We start from the raw sequence: 26447 nt of genomic DNA, 5'->3' as shown, positions 1-26447 counted from the left end.
TGCTTGTAGGGAAAGGCTGACAGTTAAAGGTAAAGGAAGAATTTGTATCGGGGGAGGACAGCCTTGATTCTAAGCTAAGGAGTCTGAACATTGTCCATAGAGCTGGGAGCCACCAGAAGTCTTAAGCATCAAGTGAGAAGATCAAATTATCTATTAGAAAGACTCATCTTATAGCAGTGTGGAGGTGGTTTGCAGTTGAATCAGACTGGAAGCAAAAACTAAAGCAGAAGCAAATGAGGATAAGAGAAGGGGAGCAGATTTGAGAGCGCTTTCAAGGTAGACCCTCCAGGAATTAGTGGCCAGTTAGATATAGTGGGTGAGGGAGTAAGTGAAGTCACAAAGTGACAATCCCGTGGGCAGATTCAGTTTGCATGTTTTTTATTTTTGCCATTTAAAAAATTAAATTTGAACTGCACTGGGTGTGGCTTGCTCTATCCTGTTTGCCACAGTCCTCACCATTCCCTATTCTCTGTGACCTCGCTGGACTTTACTTGCCTGGTCCCTGAAGGCATCTGAAGTTGAGAGCCTGATGGAATGACTTCCCTAGACAGCCTTTTTTGTTATGGCCACTTATCCTGGGGGTGTGAGGAAAATCAGAGGTGAGGCAGGACTACAGAGTGGTGGGGCAGGGTGACCTCATTCATCTCCTTCGATGCTGGCTCTGCCACCATCCCTAGCCTCCCGTTGCCACTCCCACCCCCATCCCCAATCTCTTGACTGACCACTATTAGATTTTCTGCAGGAAAGAGAGGAGAAAGAGGAAGGATCTGGACTTTTTCTCCCACAGATGCCTTGAAAAGCTCTTGATAAAATGCACGTACTAAATTCCATGTCAGATTTCTAATCCTTATTGCAGCCCTACAGGAAGGCAGGATTACTTTGACTTTACAGCTGAGTAAACTGAGGCAGTTTAAGTAAGCCAGGCTGCCCATATGCTCTGAAAAACTGCATTGAAGTTTCTTAAAAACAGGGGATAGTAAAGCATGGCCTCATCCTTTTCCTAAGTCATTTGACTTTTTTCATAGCCCTAATTTACTTTTGATAGATTCAGAGGAACACGCAATCTTTTCATTCCAGCTGAGCAAGCATAAAGTAGAAGGATTTTAACTCTCATTTTTAAAAAAGAAGAATGGGAAGAAAGGAAAGGAATGGAGTGGAGTGTAATGGAAATACAGAGCCTGTGTTGGCCTTTCCCAGGCTTCTGGGGCAGATGAGATCACCACTGTGCGCATCAGCTGGACCTGAAAGCCGGTGGATTTTGGAAATGTTGATTATGTCCTAACATTCTTGAGTGCTGCTAGAGTGAGTCTGTGTCCAAGGACTACAGATTTACTAGATGAATATTAAAGTGGCCCTGCTGGTTTCAGACTCAGAAAGGCAGTTAATCAGTTGAGTGGGAATAGACCATCTTCAGAGTTTCGGTAATTGGGTTCTAAGAATGAAACCCTGGGGAAAACTGTAGTGATTAGTTGTCATTAGAACTATGCAAAGTTTTCCTTACTGTAATGACAACAAGACAGAGTTTTCAAATGATCTTTTACATTTGGCAGTAGACTGGGTAGATGGATATTAAAGAAAATCTAGATGATAAAGCAGTTGTAATTCTGGTAGTTTGTTGTTTTCTCTCTGGAGTGATGGGAAATATCTGAGACTGGAATTTCCTCATGCACTTAGGTTCACATTTCAGCTTTATCTTTGTTGGTGGTTTGGCTCATCTCCCGGGACCATTATGTTTTGGGAATATAAAGGATTTGGGAACCTAGTTATACACAGAGGGCAAAGGTTCCAATTATTGAGAGAATTCTGCAAGTCCGTTTCATGCTTTTAAAGAAAGCTAATCCAGGAAGCATCTATTTTTAATTTTACAATGCCGCCTACATGTTTGGAAACATAGAATATGCTTGAAAGAACAACTCTTTCCTAAACACAAGTAATACGTGTTTATCAGAGGAATTAGAAAATACTGAAAAAAAGCAGAAAATTATTTCATAATTTTATCATCTAAAGGTAACAGAAGTTGTTATACACCTTCTAGATCTTTTTCCTATGGATATTTGTAATACACGTGTGTTTACAAAAATAGTATCATTCTCTTTCATAACCTGTTTGACAAACTATAAATATATATCACTATAAATATAGAAATATAGTCCAGACTTTAGTGGAGGCTTAGTATTCTGTTGTATAATGATATATTTAATCAATTCTCACTGTAGAACTTTTAGGTTATTTCTAATTTTTTGCCGTAATAAATGATTGGTTGAATTTTCTGGTTACAAAATATCTACATTGCATCACAGAATGACTCAAATGGAGGCTCAGACTATGGGAAATGGAATTAGTTAGTCTTGCTGGTGGTAGGACTCTCCATGAAATAAATGAAACAGTTTTGTATTTCATAGTGTCAGAGAACAACTAGAATCATGATTTATAGTATACAGTTATACAATTGACATGGCTGGTTTCTTGTTATTATGTCATATCTACTAATTTTGTCAGCCAAAAATCATCTCTTTCCCTCTGGAATATTGAGGGCTACTACACTGGAATGGGTCATATGGGAGGGGGACATAAAAAGGGAGGCTATCAATTGGGAAAGTTATAGGGCAACTGCTGAGAAAGAATACGTTTCAGATATAGCGAAATCTTAGTATCAAACGTTGTTAAATAACAAAGGCATGGCGGAGACCAAAAGATGTCATCACGTGAGGCTCATCTAACAGCCTAAAGTCTAGCAACCTATGCGGACCACAGGCACATATGTACACTGCAGCAAGCCCTTCTTTCTCTTATCTAAGCGAACTAGGTCAGCATATACTTAGTTCAAGGAGCCGTTTCATAGGGGATGATTTTATTTACTAATCAGAATTAGTCTGTGGAATTGTGAGTGCTGCATGTAATAACAGTTTGAATTAAAGGACAATTTAAAGGTTAAGGCATCAAAGATAATCTTTGAAAATTTTTCCAACTGTATATTGAAATAAATATGTAAGTCCTTCAACTTCAAAGTATGTGCTGGTTATTCTAGCCATTTTTCTTCTTCAAATCTTTATGAATTCTGCCTACTTAACTCTTTAAGTGTTAAATAACAACAACAAAAAAATCTACAGCTGATTAGATTGGTTTGGAGAAAAGCATTCAGGAGCTATCCAAATTGAAGAATTCAACACCTGCCTTGTGAGTATTTCAGTGGGCTGCATTGCCCTAAAAGGACCATTAGGTTATTTCTGACTTTTATGGAAAAGTTCTAGTAGATGTAAAGACCTTTGTCTGGACTTGAATCATTTGCAAAAAAGCAGTTCATCTGTTTCATAAGAAAATAATATCAATTCTTGGTTTGTATTGCTCTTTAACAAAGCATACCCACAGGTAGTTTCATGTTATAAAGTCTGAGTTAAATGTTATATGTTCATGAAATTTTAATCTTGTGCTAAGTTGATTATATAAGCTAGTAGAGTAAAATCATGTATATACCCATGTTACTTTCGCTGTTGTTTTTAGAGATTCAGTGCATGAAGCAGGAAAAGGTTTAGTTCACTGTATGTTTATAAGACTAATTCTGCACGCACTACTTCCTACTTTCATTTGCCATTATTAGCATTTAGCCAGCTATGTTTGTACAATCTTGGGTCCATCATGCCTTAAAAGAATCATAAAAATTCCATTCTTAATTTCATGACACTCATTTAAAAAGTCCATTGAATCTTCAAAGAAGAAGAAGTTCCGTGTAATAATTTCTTACATTTTATGTATTGCTTTATGTTTTCCCAAGCACTGTCAGGTAGATGTAAATTCCCTTAAGCAATGGAACAAGCAGATGGAATAAATTATTCCATTATAGGAAGCCAAGGCTCTGGGGTTGGAGTACAGGTTAGTGACAGAGCAAGCACTAGAACTCAGATGTTCTGAGCAGGTGCTCCATGAATAGTTGTATTGTGTGTTTCATGGTATTCTAATTCTTGAAAACTTGTGTCAGTGTGTAATGCAGGTGGTAGCTTTTTGTTAACAATGTCTTATTTCTAGACAATGCCAGATAACAAGATAATAGATTCTTTTTGAGTAAGGGTAAACAAATATTCATAAATGATTTATTTAGTGATTTTGCTTGGTTAATGTTTTTTCATTACTAGGATAATTGCTTTAACTTATTTTTCTGTTTTTAAAGATCTGTCTTTGATAACTATAAATAGTTTACAATGTGTTGTGGCATTTTATCTGATGGCTTTTATAATATTAAATACTAAAATATCTATTTTAAGAATTGGAGCCAAATTGTATTTAACAGAATCATTTTTCGCTTAGTTGAGGCCCAGCAGAAAACCCTGCTGAGTTTAAAATCTATAATGAATATGCTGTTGTTCCTGCTCTTTATCCTATAGGACTATAATTTCTTTAGGAGACTTTTTAGACTATCTTTCATACTTGCTCAAATCAGTGAGGCCATTGAATGTTTGCTGTGGGAGAGCCCTGTAAAGCATCTTGGGTCTCCATCTAGCCCCAGGACCAGTTGTTGCCATGGATAAGATTTTAGACAAGTCAGTGTCTCACTGGATTTTAGTTTACTCATGTCTAAAAATTACAGATGAACGAGAGTTCCAGCACCTCTTCTGTCTCTCAAATTCTGTGGTATTTTAGTATAAAGAGTTCATGTACAGTTTTTACTCTTCTATTATTTCTTCCCAGTTGTCAGAAATAAGTCTAATGATTTGAGCTATACTTTAGTTCTTAACATTCTCCCAGGAATGGATTCAGGGTGGCTTTCCTGGATGATGGTTTTATAGTTGTTGTTTTCTGAGCCCAGCCTAATGTACAGTCTTCTGGGTCCAGATGTGAAAACACTTTGCCTTTCTGTTTTCAGAAACGCTGCAATATGTTCTAAATTGAGTGTGAGAGTCCAGGGGGTCGTCACTTTCTTGCCTCTCCTCCTGCAGCTGGGCTCTGGAGTCTCTGAGTAAGTCCTCACCTTACAGCAGTGGCCTTTGAAGTACTGACTAGCTGTGCAACAGTTACTCCCATAGAAATGAGCTTTTCCCCTTTTGCACAATTTCAGCTATCAGCTGCAGGAAAACAGCATGTATGCTTTATTTTCAAGTTTCAAAGCTTGCTTGAAAATAAAGGATTGTTGTCTCATGAAATTTGGAAGTGGCAGAAGTGGCTGTTTCAGTAAATATTTATGAAATGTCACATGGGCCCAATTGAGTATTAGAAAGGCAGCGGGACATTACAAAAAGAACAAGACATATTTCTTGGAGGAATTAATAGCTTTCATTCCTTTTACACAATTGGATCCTCACAGCAGTAGCAGCCCATGTGAGGGTAGGTAAGGTAGTTGTTAATCATATTTTCTAGAGGAAACTGAGGCTTGGAGAGGTTAAAGGACTTGGTCAAGAAGGAAAGTAGCTGAGTTTCAATCTCGACTGCAGGCTCTGTGACTCACATAGCTGGTGCTCTTTCTGCCACACCAGGCACACAAGATCATTAAATTATATTGTGTGTCACAGATGTTAGTGGTGTAGGAATTCAGGAATGGGGAAAGGATTGTGAAGTAGTCAGGAAAGGCTTTGCAGAGAAGGACCTTAACAACTAAGGGAAGAACCTGGACTTGTTGAAGAGGAGTAGGTGGAGAATTCCAGGTTGGGGGAAAGCACAGGGACTGTCTGAAGGAGTGAACAATTTTGTTGTCCTAGCTGATTAATAGAAATCATTGATTTATCTTGCTGTCTCGTAAGAGACCCTTTGGCTATCAGAAACTGCTTGATGGACTTGCCTTTGCAGGATTAGCATTCCTTCATTTGGATGGAGGCTCACAATACCAGAATGAGTGTGTGTGTGTGTGTGTGTGTGTGTGTGTGTGTGTGTGTGTGTGTGTGTGTGTGATGGCCCTGTATTGTCTCCTACCATTTGATTATTTTCTATTTTAAAGATTATTATATCTTAGGAGATTGTCTGACTGTCCCCCCATCAGAGAGCAGTGAAATAACGCATGGGCCTTGGTCTAGTCTTGTGGTTCTGAGGGGATTTCCATCCTGGCAGCCTTCCTGTGTTGGACCTGGGGGAAAAATGAAGAACCTACGTGAAGAGCTCATGTTCATTTCCTTGGGCCTGAGCATTCCACTGAGATGTTTTTTTTGAGAATTCTCGTAGCCACTTCAAGATGTTGAGGATTCCCTTGATTGTTATCCTAATTCTACTGAAGAGTGTTTGAGGAGAGGCCTGGAGAGTGATGCCAGGAGATCTCCTTGCCTGCAGAGTCTTCTTCCAGGGCTCCATTTGGCGTTTGTGTCTCCTTGTCACTCTGGGCGGTACTAGTGACCCACTGAAGCACCTCTGCAGTGGTTTTTAAGCGGTCGGAGATTCACTTTGGTGTCATATTTCTCTCCGGAGAATGCACTCCTTATTCTCCTTGACCATCCAAATTGTTTTAAAGCAGTTTTCAATATCAATGGCATTTTTAGTAGGTTTATTTGCCATTAAACCACCTATATGTTGCTAGGTCTAAGGGACATTTCCTGAGATATTAAACTGATACTGATTGAGTACCTTTTGAGCCCTGGGAATGTGAGATATGTGGATGCTTAAGATTGTAGACCTTCCACAGTCGCTCATAGACTCCTGGGGGAGTCTAGACTGACACTTAACCACAAAGGAGTGTAATAGGGAGGGTGCACAGCACTGTGGATGCTCAGAAGAGAGAATGCCCAACTCTTTTGCAAGGTCTGGAATACTTCTTAAGCTTTATTGCAATTTGATTGAATGTTATTTGGATTGGAAATTGGGAGCAGACAGATTGTCCTTCTTCATTCCAGAGTCAGATTTGAGAAATCAGTAGAGATGAGTTTGGACTTTGAAATCAGAAGACGTGAGTTCAGGTCTTGTTTGTCCCAATGTGTTCCATAGGGAGTTAGTAGGAGTTAGTGGGGAGGAAAAAGGGCAGGGAGGAGGACAGCCTTGATGAAGTCAATTTGAGAAATCCTGGTAAACAGTTTCTTTACTGGAGGATTTCCTGGAGCTTTTAACATGCTAATGTGTACTGCTGTGCCTAGGAGAGATTATAGCATGCAGTTCCTAGGCTTATTTGGATATACATCTTTTTTAAGCTTGGAGCATTTTATCAGATTATTATTCCACAAAGTATACTGAGGGAAACACTGCCACCAGTAATTTCCAGCTCTTAAACCTACAGATCTGTGCAAGTGTTTTTGCAGTTAACACAACATTCATTTGAGAAAAAAAAAGTTAGCCCACTGTTGGACAGAGTGTTTTCTACATGAGATGTAGTGGATAGTAGCGACTGGATATGATGGGAAATTTGAGAAAGGAAAAAAAGGATGTAGGTGCCAACAGACCCCGTTTAGTGCTAGGTTATGTATCATCAACATTCACATTTGTTTTTTTAAATACTGAAAACAACCCTGTGAAGGAGATATTTGATTATACCCATTTTACAGGTGAATAAGCTGTCGCTCACCTAATGGGTTATGCATGAGAGGTGCTGAGAGTCAGACTATGATCTGTCTTCTGCCAAAAACTATGTTTCATTAACCATGATGCTTTGTTATAGAGCTAGTTCTTTTATTTTGAACTTTTCTTGTTTTTTAATCTTAAATGATTTTTATAAAAGTAATATATGCTTATTAAAGAAAAGTAGGTGAGAGAAAAGTAGAAAATGCCCCCAGGCCCATCATCTCATGTAAGTTCATTAATATGTGATGTACTTCTTTTCAATTGTTTTATGCAATGTTATGTTCCTTAACCATAGTTGTGGTTAAATATATAGAGATATGTTATTTATACATATGTTTGTACGTATATAAATTTACAAAATTTTGAATCTCTCCTGCAGATGTGTATTTTGGTTATTACCACATAGCTGGTTAAGTATTTTAATAGATAAATACACTGAACTAGGACTCAGAAACTTAACTTGTAACTCTTCTATGCAAGCTACCACTTGACCATGGGCAAGTTCCTTCACCTTTCTGGAACTCAGTTTCCTCATTTATAAATGAGGAAGTTGGATCAGATCATTGGTTTTGAAACTGTGGGATTGATTTCCACGAAACCGTCAAGGGGCTGGGAGTAGAAAGGTCAGCAGAGCAGGGAGGACCCTGGCCCTTCACTCCACCTGTGTTTCAACCCAAGCAGCTGCATTTGTAACTCTTTTGTAGATTTGGGGTCCAAGCACATTTGGGAAAAAGGATTCATTGATTTTTTTGTGAATGAGTATAGAATTCTTGGACCAGATGATCTTGAAGCTCAACATTTCTATGATATCTGTTAAGTTGCTATGTGTTATGTACATCTTAAAACATTTCTTCACCAGATAGAATGGTAGCTTAAGCAAACTTGCCATATTCTTTCATATTATCTCAGGAAGCATGTAAGTGCAGAGTGAATCACTGATCTGTACTGAACAGTGCCCAGAGCACTGTTGAATTATTTCTTGGAAAATACATCATTGGAGAGGCTGTAAAACATTTCCCCTTTGACTTTGTCCTCGCTCAGGTCCAATTTAATGCTCTTTCAGGGAAAACTAACCAGAGAATTAGTGATCCCTTAAACTGTTAATATATGTTTAAAAACTATGTGCTTTACCAATAACTAGTTTTCCATTTTCCTTATGTATGTTAAGTTTTTACGTTTTGGGGAGATTGAAGTCCCAGTTATCTTGACTTTTTTTCTTTCCTCCACAGAAGGAAAAATCTTGTTCAAAAATGAGGTGAATGGACGCTCAGGCACTCAAGAATCCTGGACAGCTACATGAGGTGTTTAAAAACTGCCCTGACCACCTTGGCACACAAGTGTATGTCATGAGGCCCGACAGGATGAACACGTTGCGATGGGACAGCGTCCTGCTCTGTAGGAACGGTGACTGCTGACCTGCCAGAAACAATCTGGGGACTGCATGTTGGCTGCCAGTACAATGAAGGAAGTGGTTTATTGGTCACCCAAGAAGGTGGCAGACTGGCTGCTGGAGAATGCTATGCCAGAATACTGTGAGCCTCTGGAACATTTCGCAGGCCGGGACTTGATCAACCTAACCCAAGAGGATTTCACAAAACCCCCCTTGTGCCGAGTCTCATCCGACAATGGTCAGCGGCTGTTGGACATGATAGAGACCCTGAAAATGGAGCACCACATGGAAGCACACAAGAATGGCCACGCCAACGGGCACCTCAGCATTGGCACAGACGTCCTCTTCCCCGACGGCAGCTTCAGCATCAAGGTCAAACCCAACGGGATGCCAAATGGGTTTAGGAAGGAGATGATCAAGATCCCCATGCCAGAACCAGAGCGCTCCCAGTACCCCATGGAGTGGGGCAAGACTTTTCTGGCCTTTCTTTATGCACTTTCTTGTTTTGTTCTCACCACAGTGATGATCTCGGTCGTCCATGAACGAGTACCTCCTAAGGAGGTGCAGCCTCCACTACCGGACACGTTTTTTGACCATTTTAACCGGGTGCAGTGGGCCTTTTCTATTTGTGAAATTAACGGCATGATCCTTGTAGGACTCTGGTTAATTCAGTGGCTGCTCTTAAAATACAAGTAAGTAAAGCAAAAGCTCTCAGGTTCAATGATTAGGGGGTTTGCTCTGCAGATGTCTAATATTCATTATTTGGAAATGAAATTTATCAAGCAATAGAATCAAAGTATAGTATTTCCTTTTTTTTTTTAAACCACATACCCAACTAAAGGTCTGGCGGCTTTAAGAAAATGTCATGTTTATTGCCTGTTTTGTACAAGATTCATACGGAGTGATGAATAGGATTGTTGGAGATGATGTTCTTCTATTGTCACTTCATAGGAAAGAAAACCCTCAGGCACCTTCAGAGAGTCCAGACTATTGAACCACAGATAGACTACCCAGTCTTGGTGTTATTAACCCATGAAATAAATTGTTGACAGTGGCTTGAACACTGTGAGTGGCTGTATAGCTTTTCCCACACAGCGTCAGACACCTGGAATCTTAGCAATATGTATTTAAAGAGGTTTCACATATAGAATTCAGAACAGCTCTTCCAGAGTGGCTTGGGCTGTTGGGAAAATGATACCCTCAGGGAATGATTTTGTTTAAGTAGGTGGAATACAGATGAACTTGCATGGCTTTCCACCTTCTAGAATGTGTGGCACCTAATGCGATAGGTGGCTATTCCATTCAAGTATCTTGGTATTTTAAATAGGCACCTCCTTTTAATTCCAAGTGGATCCAAAGTGGCTTTCATGTCCCAAGCTCTAAACTCAACACAGACCCCCTCAGACAGCCTGTTTGCTTGGGTTGCCTGTAGCAAACTAAACACCTACGTTGCCCTCCTCATTGGGTCTGATTTTCCCATTAGCAGAACATCTTTATGGCTTCCGTGCACGGAAGTTGGAAATGGGTTTGTTAAGGATCTGAGTTTCTCTCCTGTGAACTCTGTTTCACAACCCACAGCATGGTTGAACATTAAGGAAATAGTCTTAAATCCAGAAAACAAAATGCAGACAGTGTTGATGCTGAACTTGATGTGACAGAATTGATGAGTTTTTTCCCGGTGTGTCCATAAGGACTGTGTTTTTTCACGTGTTGAATTATATATCTGCAGATGGAAAAAAAGCAGTTCCTGCCTCTTTGTCAGGAAAGGACTATTTTAACTTGTGTAAAGGAAGTTGTTTAAGTGGCCATTGTTTATTTGGGGGCTGGTTTGGCAGTCCTAGAGTTTAAGGTAAATCTGAAGTAGAAATGATGGTCTAGGCTTCATTTGATTTGGTGGAAGGCCTTTTTTTGTTTGCTTTAGTTTTAAGAGGCTAAATAGATACAAATAGGCTTTAGACATATGAGATGCTCACAATTTATTCATTCAACTGCCAAAGTTCAGTTGTGCTTTTGACCTTTAAACTTTTGACTTCTAAACGTTTTTTCCTAAAAGCCCATTAGAAAAAAAAAAATGCCTGGGCTTTCCGTTCACAAAGGCAAGGTCAACTAAATTATGTTTCCTGGGTTTTTCCTGATGTTTGTTGTTTTGTTTATGTGAGTTTTTGTGTTTTTTTCATCAAAAGTCTTACATGCAAGCAAATAAGCAAATCGTTTACTGTCCCAGAATATAACTTTGTGTAAGTCATACCACACGTGAGTTCAAATCTTTCACAAAACTGTGACTTTTAAATAATTTTATTCTTGTTCTAAGGAAGTCACCTAACCATAGGGCCAACTTCTTTATTGTTATTTATATTTCTCTCAGCACGGACTTTTCCTCAAATCTGTTTCGCTTTAAGCTTTCTAATTTTGTGTTTTACTGGTACTTATTGCCAATACTGTAGTCACTTGTACATTTAAATTGTTCAACAGCAGTAAATCAGTGGATTCATGCCTTGGGCAAAATTAACCCCAGGCTGGGATGCAGGCAGCCTGGGTTCAGCCTCAGCCATGCCCAAACATACTGGGTGGTATGGGTAAATCTGTGAATCTCAGGAGCCTGGTTTTTCTCACAGATAAAATAAGGGCCTCTCAGTCTAGATGATTTCTATTGTTCTACGCAACTATGTTTTGTTTGATTCTAACATGATTGAATGGGCCAGTTACGTTTGACTATTATTAGCTGCAGAGCATTTTTTTAATCCAGAATACGTCCAACTAGGGATTCTTTAAAGTCTTCTCTCTGGTTTCCATGTTGGCAGGATAGGAACATGGGAAATGGAAGTCAACTGTTGTCGTGATTATCCTAAGCATCCCCACCCCTGTCCTTCTACTGGGGCACGTTCCTGGTTTCCCGTCTCCCTCCTTGAGGCCTCTCCTCAGTGTATGTGGCACAGCAGACAAGTAAGAGGTAGGAAGAAAGATGCAGGTTGACACACCAAGCAGTGTTATTGATGGACTACCTTTCTCTACTCTCATAAAGAAGATGAAAATGTTCTTAGTGTCAGAGAGACCCCTTGTTGCTAGTTAATTGCTGTTGCAGTATAGCAGTTTTATTTATCCAGCATGTTGAGGAAATGAACCTTTCTGGGTCTGAAATATTTTTTTAACAGAGTTAACCTCTCTCTCTTTTTGTGCTTGATTCTGCTAAGTCTTGACCCCTCTCCCCAAGCTCCACCAGGAGGTTTGCCACTTAGGAGGCGTATTTTACACAACTCCTCAGAGTGAAGCCTGGTTGGTGGGTAATCCCAAAAGAGCATTTTACTTTGATTTTAAGAGTCTTGGAGCCCTTTAAAAATTAGTCTCTTGCTTCTTGCTTCTATTTCTTGTACTTTTTGAGAAACTGTAGAAACACTGAGAAATGAGATCACTGAAATTTGGGCAATGTGCCCCATCTTCATCCAGTTGTTTGAAGTGCTAGAAAACCTTGATGCTGAATTTGTGACACTGTGACATTTGGTTCTATCTTTATGTGATATACAATTGTCCTTTACTATTAAACAGATGTTTTGTTTTATGTACTTAAATTTTTTTTTTGGCCTCCTTTCTTTCTTACCATCTCCCTCTCATGTCTGTGTGTGTATATGTTTATATATACAAATATCCACATGGGATTTCCGTGACATTGCAAAGTGGAAAGCAACAATAATGCCTGTCCTGGAGAACTTTTTGATTTTTAGAATTGTAAATAATGTCTCCTCATTTAGAATTGGACTTTCAGGCCACTGACTAGGAAAAATTCCTGGGAAATCTCTGCATTTGTGTCAGACTTCACTCCAAAAGAAATATCCCTTGTTTTTAGAAAGCATGATCAAGAATATGTTAAACTTACAGATTTGGTAAGACTTCTTATGCATGGCTAAATCATGGCTAACACAGTGGCCCCTGTGTGTGATACGTGTGGCTCAGCTCTATTAGGACCTTGTAATCACTTGGCAAAGAAGAGGCCAAGGAGCAGGATCGTAGAACTTCCAAGTCAAGGGTTTTCTAGCCACCAGAGAAATCATTATGGCTTAGTATGGTGATCATAGGTACCTCAAACTCAACTTGTCTAAAACCAGACTTGTCATCTTTCCCTTCCAACTTCTTCTTCCTCTTATGAGGGTGGTGGAATTTCCTAGAAACCTAGAACTCCTCAGTTCCTTTTATATACATAGTCACTAAGTTCTGTCAATTCTAATTTCAGATTCATTGCCTCTTTCCATTCCTACTTAGTGATGTGCTCCGATGCACCTTAGTGGGGGCTCAGATAGAGGCCTAATTCCTTAACATGAAGCTCAGGGTTCTTCATAATCAGGCCCCGATCTGTCCTACTTCATCTCTAGCTTCTCCACTCCACAGCTTCCCTCGAACACTTCAAGTTTATGTCACAGTCCATTCCATTCCTTGTGTATGTGTCTCCTTCACTGCTAGATTTTAAGTTCCTCAAGGGAAAAAGACTGGATCCTATTCATCATTCGTCTTTATATCCCACTGCTGGGTACAGAGTCTGGCACATAGAAAGTGCTCACTTAAAATTCATTTATTCATTCAACTTGTATTTACTGAGCGACCTTCCATGTGCCAGGCCCAATTGTAGACCCTGGGGTGCTGCAGTGAGCAGAGGACCCTGATGCTCTCATGGAGCTTATTTTCTGGCCAGGCTAAAGCAGGCAGTAAACAAATGAATATATAATACCAAGTAGTGATAAGGGAACTGGAGAAGAATAAAGCAGAACATCTAAAGGGTTAGAAAGTGTTGGGGATAGTGGGCAAGAGGTGGTATTTTAGATAGGGTGATTGGAAGAGACCTCTTATGAGGTGACAGTTGAGCAGACACCTGAATCAACTGAGGGGGAGTACCATGCAGGTGTTTGGGGCAAGAACAGTCCACACAGGAGACACAGCAAGTGAGGAGTCCCTGAGGCTTACATGAGGAAAAGCCAAGGGGCTGTGTGGCCAAGCGAGCTGGGAGAAAGTGGTGATGCAGGAGGTCAGCAAGGTGTGGACAGCGGATCAGGTAGGGCACTGAATTGTGGGCCATGGGTAAACAGTTTGGATTTTGTTCCAAGTGTAGTGGTAAGTCATTAGAGGAGAATGATATGAACAGATCTGTACAGATCTGTATTTTAAGAACCGCTCTGGCTGCGGTCTAGAGAGAGGAAGCAAGAGTGGAAGCGGGGACTGGATAGGATGCCGTTACAGTAGTCCAGGTGGGAGATGATCGCAGCTTAGACTCAGTTCACGTTTGGCCAGTGAATTAATTGTGTGCTGGAGTGATGGGAAGGAATAAACTCTTTCTAGAAGCCATGGCTTCTGCTACACTCAGAGCTGCTTACTTTTATAGCCACAGGGCTGGCTTCTGTTTCATTATATTTCTCATGCAAGGTTTTTGGGTCTCTCTGTGAATCCCTGAATTTTATAGGAATTTAATGGGGAGATGGAATTCACTAATTTGGGAACTCTCACAACTTTGTTTAAATATATTTCAGAGCAAAATCAGATCATGTGTATGTCCTGATATATATTTTCTACCATGGCTTCTTTTGGATCAGACACTTGCCTAAAAGGAGTGGTACAAGTTAGTTGAGGGGGTGGACTATGTAAGGATGAATTAAATACTGCAGGGTATATTGATCCATTGGTGGTGAAGGGAAATATTTGAGGGGAAAAAAGGAGCATTGGATAGTTGGGGCGTGGGGTAGAGTTGAAAGAGCTTAGTGGTCGAGGCATTTTTGTGCATGGGGTAGAACATTCTGTCATAAACAGCTGCATAGAGTTATGGAGGGACTGATGGAACGGTCACTGAGTAGGTTCTTTGAAAATTTATTCCATGCCAAAAGGGAAGGAACTAGAGAAGGGAAATGGTGTTTGCAGATCCTGCTTAAGACCTGCCGTGACATCTGTAATCAGAATTGTCTCTAGGGGCTTTGTTGATCTACAGGAAGGAACAGATAGAATTTTCCAGTGTGGCTTTTCTGGGATTACACTCAGAGTGCTGGGATGGATTTTTACATGTTTGGCAGCAGTATGTATTTTATGTTCAGAGTCCACGTCGGAAAAGACTTACTTTGTATTTTAACCTTTGATAAATGCTCTGGCTTCGGGGGCCTTACTTGTTAGGTGGGCATCTGCCAACATAAGAAAGTTTATCTACAGCATTTACTCTCTTCCATGAATGGAATCTAATTTCCAAGAACATGATCCTGTGCTGATTGGCAACTGCTGCTGTCAGATGCTAATTTGATTTTTTTTTGGTTTGTGTTTTATTCAATGGAGTAGACTCTCCACTAACATTTATCTTTCATTTTATCCTATTTTGATTCCATGAGTGTTTCTTTTCACATTATGTTGATTGGATCAGAGTACTTATCTCTTTCCTCTTCTAATTCCCAAGGTAGTTTATGACCACAGTTATTGTCAACATGTTTTCAATGGTTTTTAAGTCTTTGATGGTTGTGATTAAGTAAAGTTCTTAAAATCTCTTGATATAAAAGCATTTGATGTGAAGCAGGTCTCTCCAGCTTCCTCTTCAATAGAATTTATCTTCCAAGTTCCAGAAGATCCTTTTTTTAAGGCCGTTTCACTTTATTATAATTTGACCTTATACTGTGGACCTCAAGCCTAGTCTCTAATGGAACTTCAGGGCATCTTTACATTTAGTTCTTATCAAGAAATATTGAAGACTGTGTGTAGGGATACAGCAGCAAGCAAAACAAAGCTGCGTAAGGTTTATATTCTCACAGTGACATCTCAGTTTTTGAAAGAGTATGTTGTCCAGACTCTATCCAAGTATAAAATTCATAAGGACAAAAATTCCCTCATGTTATTGCAGCTTTTTGGGGCAACTAGCCCATTATTTAATTGGCTGATAAGCTGTCATATTCCTCTCCAGCCGTAAAGCAAGATAAGAGCTCAGGGATCGTTTCTTCCCCATCTTTCTTCTCCCTCTCCGTGTAGCTGCATCTATTATGTGTTTACTCAAAGTTGGTTCTCTTCTGTTCCTTTTCATCTGTGTTGTCAAAAATCGTTATCACCGTGTTCAAGTGGCAGATTCCAAACCAGCTAACATTTGAGTAAGAAGAATTTTTACATACATTGTGTCATTTGATCCAGTGAACCCTGAAAATAAGTAGTGTTTTCTCCTTTCTCAGTGAAAATAACTGAGAGAGTCCATTGACTTGCCCACAGTCCCACCCAGTATATTTTGGGGATTGAAGGCTCTGGTATAAATCCAGTCTAGAAATGTCCTGGTATAACAGGCACCTGTCCTCTGGAAATATATTGTCTTAGCAGAAATAGTGGCGTAGATTCTATGTGCATAGGACAGACAGAATGAAAACAGATCAGTTCAGTGTTTGATGAAAAGGTATATATGTCATATACCATCTGGGACACATGCTCATTTGCCAACCCTCATAGCTGTCACATCTTGCTGTTTCACCGTAGTTTGTGGAAAATGTACTTAGCTCTGCCCTAGCTGATTGCCCTGCTGATCTCCTAGGTGTGACATGGGCCCTGCTCACCACCAGTCTGAGAAATCCCCTTTGCCATCAACTTCAGTCATGATTTTCCACTGAAGACCACTGACCAGGAGTGCCCAACCTTATTCTTTTTCTTTCTGTTTCTAGCAAGTTTTCTCCTCTCCTTTTGATTCTGACCCACTGTCCATCTGGTTGTAGAGCCTGGGCTGAGATGCTGTTTTCTTTCCTTTCCTAGGGACCTTCTCTGTCTCATTCTCATACAATTTGGACCTCCTCTGCTTCACTTCTTTTTACTAGGGGCATTTTTTTGCAGTGGGGAAGAATAGTCACTCTAGGGGCTAGATGATGGATTCTCTCCCAGGCTGTATCCACTTCTCATTCTCACGTTAGTTACATGGTGGTCTTACCTGCTTTCACCTTTTCTAATTTTTACCAGTTATGTCTCAAGATCTAAATACTAGCCTAAGCCCTCGGAATTGTAGGGAATCTAGATTCACCTTGTATAGCTTCCTAAATTCAATAATTCCGGCAGTTTGACTTTTAAGTTACCATAAACATAAGGGGGAGAGAGTAAAAAAAATACATAGATGCAATAAATTACAGTTTCATGAGTTAATTTTTATTTATAAAGCTAAAGAAAACTAAGTAATGTATCTTACTTTCAGGCAGATTAGAAGACAAAGATAAACAAAAAGAGAACAAAAGTTACTTATGTTACCAGAGATAAATAATGCTATTTGGGTTCATACCCTTTTTGATATTTTTCTGTGTGTGCTCATATATGCATAATCTCTATAGACTTGTGTATTTTTAAATGGTATCATATTTGCCTTCTGTTTTATAGCCTGCCCAGGGGTTCCTGGGGAACCCCTTTCCCAGGGGAAAGAGTTCCCTCTGCCCTTAAAAAGCTATCATGAATGTCTGTCTAATTATTCATGACCTGATTTAGAAGTCACCACATCTGTCTCCCACCAGCCTGTTGGTATCGTGACAGTGGCAGTTTAGTATTCAGTTGTATGTACTGTAAAATCTTGCTAGTTTAAGATCATCCTATCCCTACAACCACCTACTGAGTGAATTTGATTAAGTTACTTAACTACTGTAGTAGTGTTGTTTCCTCACCTACAAAATGGGAATTATAAAATAATATCTATCCCAACATTATTGTGGAGCTTGAGTGAGATGATATGCATAAAGCACTAAACTGAGTCCTTGGCATCCTGGTTCCCAAGCCTGCCCCAGTCCCATCCCATCTTAGTAAGTGGCATCTCTGTCCTTCCTGGTTCTCATGTCAGACATCTTGGGTTTGTTCTTGATATTCACTTCCACCCCATATCTAGTCCATCTGTTAATCCCACCACTTCTCGCCACGTCTCTTGCTGCCCTAGGTCTAACCACCACCATCTCTTACCTGGGTTGTTGCAGGAGCCTCCTACTGGTCTCTCTGTTTCCATTCTTGTCTCACTTACGTCGCTTGTCAACTTGACAGAATGTGTCACTGTAGGAGTGAGTTGGAGGGGCTGGCCCAGTGGCATAGTGGTTAAGTTCACACACTCCACTTTGGTGGCCCAGGGTTCATGGGTTCAGATCCCAGGTGCAGACCGACACCACTCATCAAGCCATGCTGTGGCGGCGACCCACACACAAAGTAGAGGAAGATGGGCACAGATGTTAACTCAGGGACATTCTTCCTCAAGCAAAAAGTGGAAGATTGGCAACAGATGTTAGCTCAGGGCCAATCTTCCTCACCAAAAATAAAAGACTAAGTTGGTGTATGTCACTCTTCTCTCACCTCATACACCTTTAGGGCTATAGTCTTCATGGTGACCAAGGAGGTCCTACCAGACCCAGCGCTGTTTCCACTCAGACCGCATGCCCTCAGGCGCTCTGCTCTCTGACCCCCTTGCTGGTCAGCAGACACCCACACACACTAGCCTCTGTTTGGAATCTTCTCCCACAGATATCCTCGTGGTTAACCCCCTCATACACAGGGGTACAACTTAGCTCCAAAGTAAACTTCCCTTCCACCAATGACACTCTTGCTTAATTTTATCCTTGAGCACTTATCTCACATCCTCTGTATTGTACTTATTTATCTTGTTTATTGTCTGCCTCCTCCACTAGAATATAAGCACCACAAGGCAGGCTTTTTGTGTCTTCTGTTCACCACTTCATTCCTCGTGCCCAGAATAATGCCTAGCACATATGTATTTGTTATATGAATAAATAAATAGTAATAGCAGCAGCTATTTGTTGAGTGTTGCACTGTGCTAATTATTGTGCCTAAAATTCCATAAATGTTAGCTGCTGCTGGTGATGTATGTGCTTATTATGTTTTTAGAAACCCCCTGTTAAAATGAGAGTGTGTTACTTTTAAGGGTAATCCATTAGCCTAAGAGCAAAACTAATCATTAAGTTCCACCAGCTGTGGCTGAACAAGCCCCTAAGAATGTGATTTAAGGTGGGTAAGTTTTGATGGAGAGAAGGAATGAGGAAAGATCTGGGTATACCTATGTGTATTTGCATTATGTATATACATATGCATACTTGTATATATATACACATACATGTTTATACACACGTGTGTATATATATACACACATATATACATATATTTTTGTTAATAGCCTAAAGTACCAACAAGAAATGTAACTCTTTTTGTTTTGTACATATGTATGTAGCAGTTTCTGGAGAATACTTGATTTTTAACTCTTCATAAGTGTTTCAAGTGGATCATATTGATGTTGTCGTTCGTATCTTATAGAGTAATGTTTTTTTTTTACTTTATGTTACAATCTATATTTAACCCAGGAAATAATATTTTTTTAAAAGGTGGGTTGAGCAATGACAGTTTTATAATGCAATCTGTTCTTTGCAAATTCCCTAAACCAGTACGGTTCATTTCCTGAACTTAATCAACTGTTGCATTATATTGCAGATCTTTACATGGGGCTAGGAAAAAAAATCTGAGCCACTGCTCCCACCTCTCCCCCCACCCCCTTTTAACTTGACAGTTTTATTAGTGAAAAGAGCAGCTACTTGAAAGCTTGGAGACCAGGGTTTTGTTGTGGCTCTCTTGTTGACTGACTCTGTGGCCCCAGGCTACTACTTAAATTCTTTATATTTTAGTTTTTTCTTCTGTAAAATGGGATAATAATATATGCTAAACAGGAATGTGGTTAACATAATTAATACTAAAGATGTAAAATCTCTTTGAGTTGGATTTTAAAAAGGGAAAAAGGCACTGTGCATGTACAGACACAGTTCTGGGCTGGGTGCATGGGTATGTCTCATTCTCCTAATTCACAAACCGTGCCATCCGCCTTGTGTGGGTACCCACAATACATTAAGTGAGTTATAAATCTCCCATGAGAGTGTAGATTTTTACTTTTCTATTTGTTCTACAGCATTCATTCTTTCCGTTTCATTTGTTTTACTAACCTTTCTGTGGAATTTTCTTCCCTAAAGTACTGAATTAAGCCCTTGGTTTTCATGTTCCACTGTCTTGGAGCAGTTGAGACTCCTGTGATGGGTAGAAATCCCATACGTGGCAATGAGGAGACGGGAGGGAAGGGAAAAAGGCAGCAGAACTCACAGTTCCCAATCTCCATGGGTTTACAGCCCTACTTGGATGAATGGAGCAAGGGTTGTAAATTAAAATGTAAGTGCAGAAAGGATGCAAAGTGAAGGATTGGTGAACATCAGGGTAGGTTAATTCTGGCAGATATATGAAAGGCTTTAAAGGACAAACATTTGTGGAAAGAAGCAGGAAAGGACTATCAGAGGGAGTAAGAAGTGAAGCTCTAGAGCATAGAACTGAATGGTGTTGCCAGTGTTATAGGAACCGTCATAAGTCCACTGGGACTAAAAGATGAGTAAGGCATATCTTTGTTTAAGAGCTTCCTGTCATAGAAGGGATGAGACCCTTTGTTGGTATGAGACCTTTTGTTGGTAATGATGTTGCCAATCTCACTATTAAAAATACCATAAAATAGAAACAAAGTTCTGAACTGATTTGGAGGATGAAGTGAGTCTGTCCAGTGGGGGACATCTGGAAGGCTTCACCTAGAGGTGGTATTTGAGATGAATGGCTAGGATTATAGCAGACAGCATAATGGGAGAGGCCAGGGAAAGAGATTTGCTGGCAAAGCTATCATCACTGGCCTCAACGATTGCTCCAGAGATGTGGGCCTCCCTGATTCTGTGTTACCGTCAGGTGTGCTCTCCCACTGTTTATTACCTCTGAGTTTTGGATTTTTGCTTGGTTCTGCTGCTATGTTTCGGGACCTGTTTGTTTCTAAAAGCCAATAGCTTCCATAAAGAGCTTGCAGGCCAGTTCTGAGCACTGAATGAATTGTGTATGTCTTCTGGCAATAGATTAGTTGAAAGAGATAACAAAAGAATTTTCCAGTGTTTTAATTTTAATTTCTAGTATATTACTTTCTTTCACCATTTTTCCTTTAGAATTTTAGACCATTGTACCAAATATCAAAAACAATGTAGTGCTGCTATTTTAAGCCTAATTTTGATAGGTTCTTTTTCCTTTTTAAATAGGGGTATTAAAGAGTTTAATAAAGTCAACTCTACTGGATATAGGACACTATTGTAGCCAGTCTTAATAATTATATATAAAATATTAACACTTTATTCATATTTTCTAATAACCAAATTTAACAAGTATGTTTTTCTTTTCTCTCAGAAAAAGTAGTAATTAGCCAATTACTCAAATACTTGGGAGAAGAATAGATAACCATGACCAGATACAAGTGTCTGTGAGGTGATAGGCATGGCAAAGGGTGAGCAGCTGGGAAACAGGCTTCTTTCCACCATGAAAGGAGAGAGATATCCCAGATGAGAACACCACTGTGCTTTTGAGAATTATAACTTGCATCTTATTCTTGGTGTTCACTTCATCTCTAGTAATATCTCATTAGCATTTCTTCTGTGGCTTTTTGGTGGTTGTTACATTTTTAACCATTTTAAACCTTTTTTAAAAAGCACATCTTGAACTTTTAAACCTTTAAGTAAGTAATAATTCTAATGTGTGAAATTCTTTGATTAAGGAAATAAATACTTTAAGTGCATATAATTCTTTGAAACACTTTTATATCCTGCTTTTTAAAGTTTAAGGTAGGAGGTCCTTGTTTAACATTACACACTGAAGATAATCTAAGCTTAATTTCAAAAAGATTAAGTAAATGCCAAAGATCAGAAGATTCTTATAAACAGCCACTTCCAGCTTGTCAGCTTGTTAACGTTGACAAATTCACATGGATAAAGTCATTTGCCTTTTTCACTTCAAATCAAATAGTAAATGTGACTGAATCTTCAATGTTTGTTACTTTTAAAATATTTTTTGTAAAAGGATTTATTTTTTCTCATCTTTGATCATTTTTTCACACACCTCATTCTCAGATAATAATGAAATCCTTTCGCTGCTACTCAAATGTGACTCAAGTTTGAGATATGGAAATAGTTATTGGGGGGGGGGTGTCTTTTGTGTACCATAAAACAATCCAGCAAAGTGATTTTAAGATAGTATTCTTTACCAAAGTTGAGTGATGGTAGTCATTTTCTTTGTTTTTCTTTCTCTAAAGAGATTAACAGGTCTAGACTTAACAATTTTCTGTCTTAGATGTTTCTTGTATAGTTCAAGTGAAATTGCAGGTAATTTCTGTTTGTTTGAGCAGGATGGCTAGAGAGGGCATTTTCTTTTTAAGAAAGATGGCTGTTAACATCTTACAATATAAAATTCACTTTGGTATTTCAAGTATTCTTGTTAAGATATTCATAAGTTAGTATTATTCTCTAGTATTGTCCCTCTTTATATAGTTTCATTGTGCTTTCGTCCTACTTAAAATTACAGGCACGTACCTTTACAAGACAGCTTTGTGCTAAATAAATTCTCATCTTTGGAGGTCACATACAGAGCATTACTAAGAGGAAATAAGATGGCCTCTGTAGTAAACAATTCTGACCTAGTTTCTGAAATCTGGGTAAGGAGACAAAACACCCAGACGCTACCCATACGACCTAAGTAACTTACGTGAACTGTGCAGTTATGAATGAAATGCTAATACAGTTGTATGGGTTATTTTTTAAATTAATTTTTAATCACACAAGTGACATATCACTTTGTTCCTCTTGTTAAAAGATACAAATGATACAAATTCTCCTCCAACTACCACACTTCAGTAGAAATATCTATCCTGCATAAAAATAGAGCTATGCTACACAGTTATAGAGTGATCCAAATGTTCAATATTCTCAGTGTTCAATGTTCATAAATGTTTTTGTATATTTAACTCAGGTTGCCCCAAGCCAAGGAAAAACTTGAAGTCCCCAAGTCAAGAAAGAGGAGAACTACAGGACTGTGATTCTGGCCTGTGGTAGAGAAGGATAGAAGTAGAGAGGGAAGGAACGTTCTTGTCTAAAGATACACAGAAGTTTGTGCAACATAATTAAAGTATACCTATGTGGATTTTGTTATTAGGAGAAGTTATCAAACTCAATGTACGTGTTCCCGTGTATATATCAAATAATTTCATTAGAATCACTAATCAACTTGAAATGGAAAATATTTCTATTTCTAATTCTTCCTTATTTTGTTATTCATCCATTTAACTTATACACTTGATGGCTACCATTGTGCATGCATGGCAGGGATTTTCCATACATTATTTCTAATGTTATTATGCCTGGTTTACAGATTAGGAAACTGAGACTCAGAGATGTCAGTAGCCTATCCCAAGGTCACATAGTTAGTAAGCAGAGAGGGAGATGGGGGTCAGATGCTGTCATTCAGACAGGTCTTTTTCTTGGCATCCTGCTTCCTCAGAGATGAGCTAGGAGAATCAGTTTCTACGATGTACAGGTAAAATTGTTTAATGTTGTTGGCTCATTAAATGTCAGAAAAGTTTTGAATTCTTATTTTAATGTCATTCTAGTTTTCTGAATATCTTCCCTTTTGTGATAGAAAAGACTCTCTCTAAATGTTTAACCACAGGTACTGAGTGGGCTCTGACCGATCAGAATGGGCCCCACTTGTACATCAGTTGAATGTCAACTCAGGTTTAAGGCTTCACGAAGCCTAATTCATAGCAATATGGAGCATTTTAAACTCTTTTGGCCAGTTAATATTAAAAAAAAGCCCACAACATCATTCTCAAAATCCTCACCTTAAACTGCTACTAGCTGGTTATTCTGATTTCAAGCTGTCAAGTAGTTTTTTGGGTTTGGCTGGTTGGTTGGGTCATTAAAAACTTAACATAAATGAGGCTGTGGAATTTCATGACTGAGTGTCTGCCCTGTTTTTCCCTTTTTCTAGGTCTATTATTAGCAGAAGATTTTTCTGCATAGTTGGCACGCTGTACCTGTATCGGTGTATTACAATGTATGTAACTACACTCCCAGTACCCGGTATGCATTTCAACTGCTCTCCGAAGGTAAACCATTCCTCACTGTAATTTCCCTTTTTGTTCGTTTCTCACCTTGCCCAGGGGTCCTTTGACTAACACCAAAGGTGAACATTTCTTCAGAATATAGTCAAGTCCCTCCACCCTCATCTGGGAATGTTACTAAGAGTATGGCAAGGCGGCCCCACCCTTCTGAGAATTTCCAAACTCTGCCAGTGCTTCCCAGCTGGGGAAATATGTGGTCTAGTTAGTGTGCTGGAAGCAGTTAAGCTTTGTGTGTGGGTGTAGCTCTTTGGTTTCCTGCCAGACTTTTAAAATATCATTCGCTCCCTTGACACAGATCCAAAAGCTTTTATATACTTTTTCCCTGTCTTAGATGGAAAGTTCGGTTTCAAATGATATTTTTTCCTTCTGTTAATCCCTGCGGTGGTAGTCTGTCACAGCAGAGCAAGAGACACTATTCCTGTCTCCTTGCACCCTTCCTGCAGCCAAATAAGATCACTACTCTGAAGGTACATTTTGCCACTTTGATCTTCTCTAGTAGCATAGAAGCCTTTCTTTAAAATAAACTTTATTCCTTTCTTATTGTCTCTATCTTTCCATCAGATTCACATAACACTCCCTACCCCTAACCTTTACTGTGGAATAACTTCAACTAGGGACATCATTGGACCTTTATGAAATAATTAGCAGAAGATTTAGTTTTAAAAATGTTTACCTACGTTAAAGCTCTTTAATGCGATAGGAAGTAGAAGAGGCAGATTTCCTTGATTTGGTTGGAGAAAATATGGAATACTATGATGTATTTGGAATCATTTCTTTGCATTGCACTTGTTCTGGTAAAACTCCCATACCCTTTCAATTTCATCTCTTTGTACTTTTGTTCCTTCCAGAAGAGATATTCTCTCTGCTGGAACCTTGAAAGAGGGCTGAAAAATTCACTTTGGATTTTTAAAGTGGTGTCTTTATCGTTCGAAATTTTGGATCTCTTTATGTTGTTTGCTTGCCGTGGTCCCCCTTCCTTTCTAGACTTACATATGTGCTCAGAGAGGTAGCTAGTTTCTTACTTCACTCTTTCTGTTTTTGCTGCAAACTGTTTCCTTAACTCTGGAGAAGCCGTCATAAAGAATGAACAGTCCGAACGTTCCACCATCTCTATCAGCAGTCCTACCTCCGTGCACCTTCCATCTTGCTCTTTCGTCCACCCTTCCAAAGAAGCCAGCGTCACATCTTCTTTATCCTCTATAAAAGCTCTCAAGCACTTGCCTGTAGCTTCTGGGTTATAGGAAATATCTTGTTATCATCAAAGATTCAATGATATGGACTCTTGCTGGGAAGCTGGCTTGATAAGCAGTATGTTCTCAGTAGTAGGCTGACAGTTTAGGACATTTGCCTAAGTTTAGTTCAACTCCTTAAAAAAAGTCTGTGTGGGCACTGGGAAATTTCTTCACCAAAAAGCATGTCACGTCGATTTATGAAGATGTGCGATCTGGCCAAGCACAGGTTGAAGATGGATCCAACAGTGAGGGGTCGTGCTATGTAGCCTTTCTTCCTACTCGGTTCTAGCCTTGTTTCTTCAGGACTTCTGTAGCTCTACCTAGTTGCCCACAAGCCCAAGCTTGGTTAGCACTGGAACATACAGAGTCAGCTTGAGTCATCGGCATATCTAACCAAGATCTCGTGGCTAAAAATGGCTTAGGGGTTTTCTTGGTAAAGGCAGAAGTAATGGCAGAAACTGCACGAAAAGCAAACCCAAGCTATCCCAGGAAGATTAGAATGGGCGTTCCCTGGTGGGGCATAATCCACAGTGACGTTCCCCAACAACCCAACCCATCCCCACACCCCACTAAAAACAAATTCACAAGAGTCAAAACAAACAAACAAAAAACCAAACCTAAACGTGTCACTTCTTTCTTGTGTTGCCAGAAATCCCAACTAGGGTCATCACTCTGTGACATTCTTCTGAAAATTGGAACCTTTAAAATAATGTAGGAGGGGGTGAAACATTTGTACACCTTAGCAAAAATTAGTAGTTAAAAGTCATTAATTCTAATTACTTCTTTTGTAGGCAGGGCTCTTGGAAGAAGGAATTCAGAAAACAGTTTTTCATTCTGATAGTTTTCAAATGTATCCCAAAATAGAGAAACTGGTATAAGGAACCTCCATATACCCAACACCCAGATTCAGTAATTATCAAGATTTACTACATTTACTTCATCTACCTTTTTTTTCTTTTTGAAGTATTTTAAAAACAAATCCCAGATGATGTCATTTCATTGCTATGTACTTTAGTATGCATCTAAAGTTGTTGGACATTTCATTGCATAACTTTAATGCTGATGGTACATTCAACGCAATTAACAGTAATTCTTTGGTATCGGCAATTACCAGTTCATGGCATATCTTGTTGGCTTAAAAATGCCGCCCCCCCCCCCCCCCCCCCGTTTTAAGTTGGTTTGTATAAATTAGGATCCAGAGTCTTTACATCACATTTAGTTGTTCTGTCTCCTAAGTCTCTAATTCTAGAGCAGTTCTTTCTCCCTTTTTTGTTTTTTTTTACCCCATTAGTAACTTGTAGACATCAGATCAGTTGTCCTGTAAAATATCCATTGTTCTAGATTTACCTGTTTGTTTTTTTGCAGTGTCAATTAACATTAAGTTCTTTCTCCCCGATAT

At 39.3% G+C, this 26447-nt stretch overlaps 1 protein-coding gene across 10 annotated transcripts in view; it reads left to right on the top strand.

Moving 5' to 3' along the window:
• Positions 1 to 26447, top strand: part of SGMS1 (sphingomyelin synthase 1) — a 281381-nt gene that overhangs the window by 234857 nt on the left and 20077 nt on the right. For 9 of the 10 annotated variants that reach the window (XM_058543450.1, XM_058543443.1, XM_058543444.1 and 6 more), the window contains 2 exons: positions 8694 to 9546; positions 23684 to 23801. In XM_058543450.1, the coding sequence (XP_058399433.1) occupies positions 8906 to 9546; positions 23684 to 23801 (759 nt within the window). In that variant the 5' untranslated portion in view covers positions 8694 to 8905. Of the gene's footprint in view, positions 1 to 4858; positions 4952 to 8693; positions 9547 to 23683; positions 23802 to 26447 lie in introns of all 10 variants that reach the window. The other variant, XM_058543448.1, reaches the window with a different exon arrangement.

The sequence above is a fragment of the Diceros bicornis genome, chromosome 6 (genome assembly GCF_020826845.1).
Source record: "Diceros bicornis minor isolate mBicDic1 chromosome 6, mDicBic1.mat.cur, whole genome shotgun sequence".
NCBI lineage: Eukaryota > Metazoa > Chordata > Mammalia > Perissodactyla > Rhinocerotidae > Diceros > Diceros bicornis.
Note: the sequence above shows the minus strand (reverse complement) of the source record. Positions and strands in the feature narration are given on the sequence as shown.